Raw genomic sequence first — 12,222 nt, 5'->3', positions numbered from 1 at the left:
TTCCATACTAATATTATAATGCGATAGTGTGTCTGTCTGCTAGCTTTTCACGGCCCATCTGTTTAAGCGATTTGACGCAATTTTATTATCAGCTTGCATCCCGGGGACAGACGTGCTACTTTTTGTCCTACAAAATCGAAGAGTTCCCACGGGATCTTTAAAAACATAAACGCAGGCGGACATCATCTAGTATTATAATTGATAATGTCGTTTTCCCAAAATTCGAAATGTTTTTGCTCCGCTCCGCTTTAGTGAACTGGCACCCTTAAGAGTTAAGGTGCAGACACATTGTGGCGTGTTGCAACGCACTAGTGTGACGATCCACCAATCGGAGCATGTCTCGAACAAAATGCTAGTCTAGTAGTAGTGTGGGTATCTCCCTATCAAATGTATGACTGGAAGCCTAACGTGAAACATCGTAGTTTGACAGCTACAGTGTAACGATCGTAATCACCTCTGATTGGCCGTTTAGGCTATGCGTTAATATCTACCAACGCATACCCTTAACGGCCAATCAATCAGTCGGTTGTAAGCAAGTCTTTTTGTATTTCTACTAAAATGTCAGGCAATATTGAGTCAGTGTCGGCCAACGATCGTAACACTGTCAGTTTACCGCGATCATAATTATTATTCATATTTACAGCGTTTGCAAGCTGCAACGCGCCACAATACAAGGTAATGTGTCGGCAGCATTAGTTTAAGCCTAAGTGTTAGTTATACTTACTATAATAAAATAAAAAGTCCTTTATGAATAAAAATAATTCTGTGTTGAAATTTGAAATAAATTACGGGTTTTGTTCCCTGCATTTATGTAATATCATTTGTATTTTAATTTATCCTTTAACGAATTTCTATATCTATACAAATAGTAAGTATAAAGATTTATTTGTTTATAATCGATAAATTCTGAAACTACTGAACCGATTTTAATAATTCTTTCACAATTAGAAAGCTTCTAATGGTGAAATTCTTCATAATATTATTAATGAAGGTACTAAATCCATTCTTCTATACTAATACTATAAATGCGCAAGTGTATGTCTGTCTGCTAGTTTTTCATGGGTCATCTGTTAAACAAATTATGATTTTTGGTACCGAGTTAGCTTAGATATATCCCGGGGATAGAAATAGACTGCTTTTGTTCCCGGAAAATCAGAGATCTCCCACAGGATTCTTAAAGACCCACCAGTTTAAACGATTTTTATGAAATTTGGTAAAGCTTCCATCCTGGGCTACAATATAGGCTACGATTTATCCTGAAAACTCAGTTTCCATGGGATTTTTAAAATTGAATCTACATGGACGAAGTCGCGGACATCATCTAGTTTGCTCTAGTTCTCTATAAATGTTACTGAACTGACTGAATGTTAATAAACGATGCGTGAACGATTGGCTTTAGAATTTTTTTAGTTTATCCTGGAAGCCTTGTTAGAGAGTAGGATATTCCAGTATACCTACAGTAGAACACCGATTATCCGAACGCCGATTAACCGAATCGCCAATTATCCGAATCGGTCCTAAGCGTAATATAAAAAATTAAAACCAAGCACTGTAAGTAAGTAATGTAATTTTTGTTTTGTTTTGTTTTGTTGTCACAAGTTGAAACTCGCTGGAGTCCAAATATATTTCAACTGTTATGGTTGAAAGCTAGAGGCAAGACACTACATGTTTTGCGTCGCGCGGCTTCCGTTTATTCTTATTCTTTATTACCAGTCTATGTCCGATTATCCGAATTTTCGATTATCCGAATCGACCCCGGTCCCAATTAATTCGGATAATCGGCGTTCTACTGTATTCCTTAATCCAAGCGAAACCAGGGTAAGTTAGCTATTTAATTTTGATGCTTGTTACTCAACAATAGATGGCGCTCATGGTATAAATGGTATTTGTCTATGGGTAGACGTAATTTTTTTCTGTGGTACCAACAGACTATACCTTGACCAAACCGTATACAGCGAGCTTAGTCTATGGTTCTCAAGCGTTCCACTCAGCATTGCCATACGTATGAAATTCGTACTATTTGGGTAATGTTGAAACCTTCGTTTCTTCAGTCTTATTTTAGTACCTTTTTTGAAGTTCCGTATTTCCAAAGAAAAAACGGAACCCTAATACACTTTGTTGTCTGTCTGTCTGTAATAACTCCTTAGCGGAATCAAAACTTATAGGCTACTTGTGTTGTTTTAGCAATGTCTTAATAACAGAAGTAAAAGGGAAATCTGAAAACCATGAATTTGTGGTTACATTACATAAGATTAAAAAGTGTTATTTTCTTGTTCGATGGTACGGTACCCTTCGTGTGCCAGTTCAATTCTTTATTAATGGCTGTTTTGTTAGTTGAGTCAACACAAAACACAAAATAATAGTATAAAAGTTATGTAAATCTGTATATTTTTAATTTTGAAATAAATTATAAGCAGCGTTGTCCATTTATGCATTCAACAAAAAAAAATACATTTGATACTTTATTGATGTCAATACTAAAACAATAATTATTTACAGCAAGCATTTTTTTTTTTCAAAAGATAAAGGAAAAAATCATACGTTCCATTCAAATATTCTATAATATGTACTCAAAATGATGTACAAACATTGTCATAGCACAAAAGTTCAACAAAAAAAATTGGTTGTCTGTAAAGTCGGTTTACTGACGATAGTTGAACGTGACAACAAAGGGCGATTGTGCTTTTTTGTCGCTCGTTCCGCGCTCTCGCTTGCACTTCAAGCCTTACATGGAACGCCTCAGAGGGAGGTAACGCCGCATGAGTCATGTTTTTTCGTGCGTGCAGCCGGCTCTATCGAATTATAAGACGTTGTCACGTCAAAATATTACAATTTACCCATACATTCTCTTTTGTTTATAATTAATTGAATTTTGTTTTTTGACGTGACAACGTCTTATAATTCGATAGAGCCAGCTGCACGCACGAAAAAACATGACTCATGCGGCGTTACCTTGCTCTGAGGCGTTCCATGTAAGGCTTGAAGTGCAAGCGAGAGCGCGGAACGAGCGACAAAGAAGCACAATCGGCCTTTGTTGTCACGTTCAACTATCGTCAGTAAACCGACTTTACAGACAACCAATTTTAGTGAAAACGGCTATAGTGCTCCAGGGTTAGACAGCTTCCATCTTAGACTGCATCATCACTTACCACCAGGTGAGATTGAAGTCAAGGGCTAGTTTCTATCTGAAAAAAATAAAAAAATCTTGATAATTAAGGAACCTCTGTAAACATATAATTCCATAATAAAACATATCACATTCTATGCAAAACTTTTCAAATTTCATCCTAAAACCCTCGCCTATTATATTAATGTTACCCGTGTCTTCTGTACCTTTTTAAAGCGTTTCCCATTTTCAGGCTCTCATAAGTAGGATTTACCACCTACCATCTGGCAGCACTACTTCCGTTTCCGCCTTCCGCAGCAACACAACAAAAATAATTAATAAATACCAAAAGTCAAAACCAGATTCGTGGTCTGTGGTCAAAACGCCATTTGAATTGAACGCCATTTTGTTTTTCAAACACGCGAAAAGCAAGTATTGATTAAACCAGTGTTTATAGTGTTCTTTTATTTGATGAAGAAACGTTAAAAATTGTAAGTAGCCATGTCCTTAGATTTACTGGTATTAAATTTCGACCCAGGCTTGTACAATTACGATTATTTTCAACAAGACGACGTGTGCCGCTTTTGTTGGAAAAGAGACGCTTCCTCACAATTAATCCAAATAAAGGTAGAAAACGATAGAACAGTAAAAAACGATCTAGCGGCTAAAATATCTGAGTGCTTAGACATCGATATAACTCGATGCGATCGCCCAAAAAAGATATGCGCGGAATGCACTAGCCAAATCGATAAGTTTCATACTTTCAAAAAAGTTTGTCAAGAAACCGACAAAAAGTTGCGTGAAATACTCTCAAATCACGAATTAATCGATGAAAATGTGAGCGATATGGTTATAAATGTTAAAATCGAAAAGGAGGATGTTGATTCGAGAGATGGTAATTTGGACAATTTGGATTGTCCGAAGGATTCTGACGGAGAATCTGAGCTTCCGAACAAAAAAAGATCTAAATGGAAGTACAAGCCTAAACGTTCAGCTACATATTGCAATATCTGTAGGTTAGATTTGGAAAACGCCGACAAATTCAATAGTCACAATTCAGAAAGCCATGGTATACAAAGAGGAGGTGGTTTTAAATGTTTTGGTTGCGAGAAAGTGTTCAGAAACCGTAGATCCCGACTTGGGCACGAGCAAAACTTCTGCAAGAACCTGAAAGATGGGTATAAATGTAGTTTGTGTGATAGATATTTGCCAAGACGTCGTATGTATGAGGCCCATATGTACGATCACAGGCAGAAGGGCACAGTTGAACTTCCCGAGGCGATTTTTAAGTGTAACAAGTGTAAATTGTTGCATAAAACGAGGCAATTGTTAAAAGAACACATGTTAACGCATAAAGGGGATGCAAAGAAATTTGTTTGTGAGGTAAGAAATGTGTCTATGCCCCTTTGGTTACAAAATATTTGCATGCCATAGAGATGTACAAAAAAAACCAATTACATATGTGAATGCGATTTGATTTCAGCTTTAATAACATACATACATCATAACTATTAGGGTTCCATAGCTTAAGAGGAAAAACGGAATCCTTTGTCTGTCAACCTAGAATCTAGAACCTAGAATATTGACGTAGAATCATGAAATTTGGCATGTAGGTAGATCTTATAGCACAAGTATAAAGGAATAAATCTAAAAACCGTGAATTTGTGGTTACATCACAATATACCAAGTATAATATGAAAAGACTTTATCTTTACATTCTAAAACCATTTTTTTCATGCATAAAAGTTTTTGATTTATTGTCCAAGTTAATTAAATTATATTGTATTTATTGTGGCCAGTTTATTGATTTTATAACTACAAAAGTAAGGGCCCAATTCAAATACATCCTCAAGCTTGAAGCTCGCATTATGTCTGAGTTTAGAAATCTGTCTTTTCTTTTTATTGCAGGCTCAATTTGTACCCAAACTTGTTGCATATTTTACACTGAAACAAATAATAGGTTAACAAACTAATTTATCCTCCGTCTCCCTTTCTCTCTCTTGTCTCCCTCTTCGTATTCCTCATTACTGAGGGTTGTGACCTCTTCCAATATGATTGCAATACATTTGTTTGACAGAGCTGCGGGCGAGTGTTCACGCGGAACGACTACCTTATGAAGCACAAACTCACTCACACAGGAGAGAAGCAACATGAGTGTCCGCACTGCAGTTTCAGAGCCACGCAGCGCTCCTCGCTCATTGTGCATATCAGGTAGGTAACTAGAATAAAATGACTGATTGTTTCCTTGTCTTTAGAGAATTCAATCCTAGGCCCTTAGTTCCAATCCTGGGATTAGAGGATTCATCATAATCATCATCAATCACCCATTGTATAATATGAATATTATTGTAAATTGAACAATTGAAAAGAGCAACCGCCGAGTTTCTTGCTGGTTCTTCTCGGTAGGAACGGCATTCCGAACCAGTGGTAAATTATTGGACAATTCAAAAGCACTTGTAAAAGTTTATTTGAATAAAAATCTATTCTATTCTATTCTATTGCCGGCTCACTACAGAGCACGGATCTCCTCTCAGAATGAGAAGGGTCTATGCTGGTCAAGTGTGGATTGGTGGACTTCACTTGAGAACATTATGGAGAATCCTTGTACATGCAAGTTTACTTAGGTTATTTTCCATCACTATTAAAGCAAGTGATATTAAAATGCTTAAAGTCAAAGTCAAAATCATTTATTCAAAGTAGGTACAATTGTACTCCTTTTGATGGTCGAAATTGTTAAACTTGTACGATATAGTGGTGATAATTAATTACGTTACTTAAAACTAATGTTACGAGGGTTCCAAACGCGCCCAAGTCTGAGAAGAGCCCACAACAAACTCAGCCGGGTATTCTGTTTAAAATGCATATAACTCTGATAATATAAGAGGTGCATGCCCAGAATTGGACCCCCAACTTCCTGAATAGGAGGCAGACATCTTAGACCCATCAAGCACGGTCGACTAGTCGCCCGGCGACTTGGTCGACCAAGACCATTAGAATCTAATTTAATTATATAGAAGTCTCAGTGATCATGCCAACGTAGTTGCCACGACTAAGTGTGCATACACACAACAACTTCCATATAATTTACTGATTCTATTGGTTGGTGTCCACTGAGTTGCCAGGTGATTAGTCGATGGTGCTTATTGGGTCTTAGCCCCTAGGCTATCACTGTTCTATAACGTAAGGTCGCCGGCTTATCGGTGTTTTATAGGGGATTTCGGAGAGTGTGCACAGGAACTTTTCGATCTTGTCCCCCCTTCACCATTTTACCACCGAACCGCAAGACGTCGGGCGAGTTTCCATCCTTATGTCGTTGACATTCCATCTACACGCACGAAATGTTTTGCGTCTTCATTCCTCATACGCATGGAAGGTTTGGAATACTCTTCCGCGATCTGTGTTTCCTACCAATTACAATCCGGGTGTCTTTAAAACAAGAGTGAATAGGTACCTTCTAGGTAAACGCGTCCCATCTTAGACCACATCATCACTTTCCATCAGGTGTGATTGTGGTCAAGCGCTTACCTATAGTGAATAAAAAAAAAAAGAAAAATGCACTTGAATAGTGGTATATTTTATTTATTATATTATAGGAAGCATACCGGTGAGCGTCCCTACCAATGCAGTGTATGTCCACAACAATGTATATCCAGTTCAAACTTGAGAGCACACCAACGGAGGCATCTAGGAATTAAAATGCATGAGGCAAGGAATTGATTCTTCTTCTTTCTTAATTTATAAAAGTGAAATTTTTTATGTGTGTGTATGTTTGTTATTCTTTCACGCAAAAGCTACTGGACGTATGGCTGTTTGCAATGGAAATGGATGTTAATAGGCTACTTTTTATTCCAGTAAAAATCTGTTTTTAAACATATCCACACGGATGAAGTCGCGGGCCACGTCTTGTATTGTTGTTGGAGCCAAATGTAACGTGGTGAAGCAGTCGAGGGTTCGTCGGCTACTCCGCCACGTACATTAATTAGAGTTTTCCCTATCTAGATTTGGGGGAACGGGAATTTTCAGGAATGAAACGCGGATTGACTGGACTACCTAATAATACTATTTATTTGTATAGCAAGAAACAGTTAAAAATTATTTAGCTATAATCCGCCAACAGAAAAAATCTGTATGGTCAAACATGCAGTTACAAGCTAAGCACCGCTTACCTCCCCAACCAAGCAATAAAGCCAAGTTCCCAAGCAAGCACTGCCACCACCACTCACATGCACCACCACACAAGACTTTTCCACTACTCTCGACGCACGTTTCGCCCCGACACCGGAGCATCCTTAGGAGATTTCAAGTCACTTGACAATACAGCATTGTAAAGTCGAAATCTCCTAAGGATGCTCCGGTGTCGGGGCGAAACGTGCGTCGAGAGTAGTGGAAAAGTCTTGTGTGGTGGTGCATGTGAGTGGTGGTGGCAGTGCTTGCTTGGGAACTTGGCTTTATTGCTTGGTTGGGGAGGTAAGCGGTGCTTAGCTTGTAACTGCATGTTTGACCATACAGATTTTTTCTGTTGGCGGATTATAGCTAAATAATTTTTAACTGTTTCTTGCTAAACATGAACTTCCGCAAAGTAACGCCTGATTCTATACAATATTTATTTATTTGTAAACTAAATCTTAACTTATTACAATACGGGCTAGTTCTATTTACAGAGTTACATATTTAGCACGCGGGTTTATCGGCACAGCGATTAGAAATAATACGGTACGGAACCTACCACCCTCCTTGTGGTACGAAGCTCTAACGAGTCACGGGACTCCAACTACCGGGCGACCGAGGGTAGATGTCACGTGCGGGGGGAGAGGCGGCGGGGCTGGTCACGGGGCAACGGGTTGCCGCGTACTCCAACACCTCCAGCGTCTATCCTGTGGTTGCGTCTGCCAGAGTTGCCACGAGCCGACACGGGGTCCACAGCACGACTGGCTGCATGCGGCGGTCGACCGGCCACGCGTTCGCTGCGTGATTGGAAATTTCCACTGCCTCTCGTCGATGTGGGTACTTCGGTTAGCGACTTGCTTCGCTACATCCTCCTCCCGGGAATGGAGACTTTTACCTGGAAAAGTCACAGTTATAAAAACAGAATTCGCTACTGCAACCCCTCAACCGTTAAACTAGTTTTACTGATAACCACATTTCCCCCCCTTTTATTTTTCTACTGTTCTTTCCTTTTGTATTTGGGCAGTCTTATGATTCCCATGCGGGATCCTCCATTTCTCTTTTTCCCTCTTCTCTTTTTCTTCTTTTTTGTCGGTTGCGCCGGCTCTTCCACCTCAGTGACGAATGCCTGGTATTCGCCTGTTCGCACGTGTGGGTCAATGTCCAGGCACTCGTCCCGTTCGGGTGTGGCCAACCCTCCAACCACCCATGGCCCCACCAACCTCTCGGTTATATGGGCCGAATCGCGGGAGAGCCCCCCGGTACTTGCTCTGTACCTGTCGGGTGTGGCCAGTGTCTCTGTGTTTCTCGGTGTTAAAATAATGTTCTGGCCAGCCCTCGCTTCCACTTTATTCTTTGGGTTGCATGTGCCCACCCGTTCCGGGGGCACTTCTTTCAGTTGAATGTTATCTAGAATGTGCACCGTGTTTGAAATTGTTGATGACTGTGGCCTTGTTCCATTTTCTGCATATTTATAGGTTAATTTTACTTTTTGCCTAGTTAAGGGTATTCTGAATTTAATATGTACAAATAGTTGACTAAAAATTAAAATCTGCCTTCAAGTAGGTATTTGTCCAAATCTAGGTTAAACAATAGTTTCTTAACCTATTATTATTTGTTTCAGTGCAAAATCTGCAACAAGAAGTTTGGGTACAAATTGAGCCTGCAAGAGCACATGTCAACTCACGCTCCGGCGCAAACTCACGCCTGCGACCAATGCGCCGCCTCTTACTCACGATTGCGGGCACTGAAGAGGCATATAACCGCCAAACACACTGAGAAGATGCCAGCAGAGTGAAGTTCTTACGTCAACTCACGTTTGTAAACATAATGCTGCCTCTTACTCACGATTGCAGTCATTGAAGAGGCATATAGCTGCTAAATCCACTGAGAAGATGCCAGCAGAGTGAAGTTGTTAGGTCAACTCACGTTTGCGAACATAATGCCGCTTCTTACTCACGATTGCGGTCATTGAAGAGGCATATAGCTGCTAAAACCAACTGAGAAGATACCAGTAGAGTGAAGTTGTTAAGTCAACTCACGTTTGTGAACATAACACCGCCTCTTACTCACGATTGTGGTCATTGAAAAGGCATACTGCTAAATCCACTGAGAAGATACCAGCAGAGTGAAGTTAAGTCAACGCACGTTTGTGAACATCATGCCACCTCTTACTCACGATTGCGGTCATTGAAGAGGCATATAGCTGCTAAAACCACTGAGAAGATACCAGTAGAGTGAAGTTAAGTCAACTCACGTTTGTGAACATAACGCCGCCTCTTACTCACGATTGCAGTCATTGAAGAGGCATATAGCTGCTAAACCCGCTGAGAAGATACCAGCAGAGTGAAGTTAAGTCAACTCACGATTGTGAACATCGGCGCCTCTTACGATTGCGGTCATTGAAGAGGCATATAGCTGCTAAACCCACTGAGAAGATACCAGTAGAGTGAAGTTGTTAAGTCAACTCACGTTTGTAAACATAATGCTGCCTCTTACTCACGATTGCGGTCATTGAATAGGCATATAGCTGCTAAGTCCACTGAGAAGATGCCAGCAGAGTGAAGTTAAGTCAACTCACGTTTGTGAACATAACGCCGCCTCTTACTCACGATTGCGGTCATTGAAGAGGCATATAGCTGCTAAAACCAACTGAGAAGAAGCCAGTAGAGTGAAGTTGTTAGGTCAACTCACGTTTGTGAACATAACGCCGCCTCTTACTTACGATTGCGGTCATTGAAGAGGCATATAGCTGCTAAAACCAACTGAGAAGATGCCAGCAGAGTGAAGTTAAGTCAACTCACGTTTGTGAACATAACGCCGCCTCTTACTCACGATTGCGGTCATTGAAGAGGCATATAGCTGCTAAAACCAACTGAGAAGATGCCAGTAGAGTGAAGTTGTTAGGTCAACTCACGTTTGTGAACATAACGCCGCCTCTTACTCACGATTGCGGTCATTGAAGAGGCACATAGCTACTAAACATGTGAGAGATGACAGCAGAGTTAGTTACTAAAGGAATAAGCACGATAACTAAGGTGTGTGAATATAATGCCACTTTTAACTCACGTTTGGGGTCACTGAAGAGGCATATAGCTACGAACAGACATGATGGAGTAACTTTTTGTTGGAATTTTGGTCTTGTGGTCTAAAATTTATTGCCTTCTTTCGGCAAATTAGGTTTTCATACTAAATTTGCCTTCATTCAAACATTCATGGTATAATTTTATTGTTGCCAAATGTCTCAGCCAACTTCGCTAGCAATTTCGTCTTGCCGGCGTCTTGACAGTAAATCACAAAATCAAAAGCGAGCACTCATTGAACAGGGGTATCTCAAACAAATGTTAAAGTTATGTAAATGATCACACACTTTATATGAATAAACTATTTTTATATTATAAAGTTTGTGTTCATTCAAACATTCCCACTACAATTTTTGTCTCTGCCAGAGTTCTGGTCTTGTCTCAGCTAACTTTGCCAGCGATTTTTTCTTGCGGGCGTTTTGATGATAAAAAACCTTGCTTACTAGAAGATTACAATGAAATTGACTAAAAAAAGTAAGTTTGCCTTCATTCAAACATTCCTAGTACAATTTTGTTGTTGCCTGAGTTCTGGTCTTGTCTCTTGCTTTGCTAGCAATTTTGTCTTGCCGGCGTTTTGATGGTAAATCACAAAATCAAAAACGAGTATTCACTGAACACGTGGATCTTAAACAAATATAAAAAAATTATATAAAATGATCGCACGCTTTATATGAATAAACTATTTTTCTATTACATATAAAGTTTGCGTTCATTCAAACATTCCCAGTAAAATTTTTGTCTTTGCCAGAGGTTCTGATCTTGTCTCAGCTAACTTTGCCAGCAATTTTGTCTTGCTGGCGTTTTGATAATAAAAAACCTTGCTTACTAGAGATTACTACGAAATTGATAAAAAAATAAGTTTGCCTTCATTCAAACATTCCTAGTACAATTTTGTCGTTGCTTGAGTTCTGCTCTTGTCTCTTGCTTTGCTAGCAATTTTGTCTTGCCGGCGTCTTGACGGTAAATCACAAAATCAAAAACGAGTATTCACTGAACACGTGGATTTTAAACAAATATAAAATGATCGCACACTTTATAGGAATAAACTATTTTTCTATTACATATAAAGTTTGCGTTCATTCAAACATTCCCAGTAAAACTTTAGTCTTTGCCAGAGGTTCTGGTCTTGTCTCAGCTAACTTTGCCAGCAATTTTTTCTTGCTGGCATTTTGATCATGAAAAACCTGGCTTACTAGAGAATACAACGAAATTGATTAAAAAAAAAAATAAGTTTGCCTTCATTCAAACATTCCTAGTACAATTTTGTCGTTGCTTGAGTTCTGGTCTTGTCTCTTGCTTTGCTAGCAATTTTGTCTTGCCGGCGTCTTGAGGGTAAATCACAAAATCAAAAACGAGTATTCACTGAACACGTAGATTTTAAACAAATATAAAATGATCGCACACTTTATATTAATAAAATAAACTATTTTTCTATTACATATAAAGTTTGCGTTCATTCAAACATTCCCAGTACAATTTTTGTCTTTGCCAGATTTCTGATCTTGTCTCAGCTAACTTTGCCAGTAATTTTGTCTTGCTGGCGTTTTGATGATAAAAAAAACCTGGCTTACTAGAGATTACAACGAAATTGACTAAAAAAAAATAAGTTTGCCTTCACTCAAACATTACTAGTATAATTTTGTCACTGCCAGAGTTCTGAGGTCTTGTCTCTTTTGCTTTGCTAGCAATTTTGTCTTGCCGGCGTTTAGAGGGTAAATCACAAAATCAAAAACGAGTATTCACTGAACACGTGGATCTTAAACAAATATAAAAAAAAAAATGACCGCACACTTTATATGAATAAACTATTTTTATACTATAAAGTTTGTGTTCATTGAAACATTCCCAGTACAATATTTGTCCTTGCCA

General features: G+C 39.0%; 1 protein-coding gene across 2 annotated transcripts; it reads left to right on the top strand.

Moving 5' to 3' along the window:
- The first annotated feature begins 3,499 nt into the window (after positions 1 to 3,499).
- On the top strand, positions 3,500 to 11,013 carry LOC123878882 (zinc finger protein OZF-like). 2 transcript variants are annotated; one of them, XR_006798904.1, is made up of 5 exons: positions 3,524 to 4,489; positions 5,184 to 5,317; positions 6,700 to 6,811; positions 8,895 to 9,626; positions 9,955 to 11,013. XR_006798904.1 is itself a non-coding variant. In XM_045926260.1 (4 exons), exons 1-4 carry the CDS (start codon positions 3,608 to 3,610, stop codon positions 9,066 to 9,068), a joined length of 1,302 nt encoding a protein of 433 aa, XP_045782216.1. In that variant the 5' UTR covers positions 3,500 to 3,607; the 3' UTR covers positions 9,069 to 11,013. The 2 variants fall into 2 exon arrangements, 1 of the variants encoding a protein (XP_045782216.1); XM_045926260.1 differs by having other exon boundaries at positions 3,500 to 4,489; positions 8,895 to 11,013.
- Positions 11,014 to 12,222: the final 1,209 nt, after the last annotated feature.

The sequence above is a fragment of the Maniola jurtina genome, chromosome 26 (genome assembly GCF_905333055.1).
Source record: "Maniola jurtina chromosome 26, ilManJurt1.1, whole genome shotgun sequence".
Taxonomy (NCBI): Eukaryota; Metazoa; Arthropoda; class Insecta; order Lepidoptera; family Nymphalidae; genus Maniola; species Maniola jurtina.
Note: the sequence above shows the minus strand (reverse complement) of the source record. Positions and strands in the feature narration are given on the sequence as shown.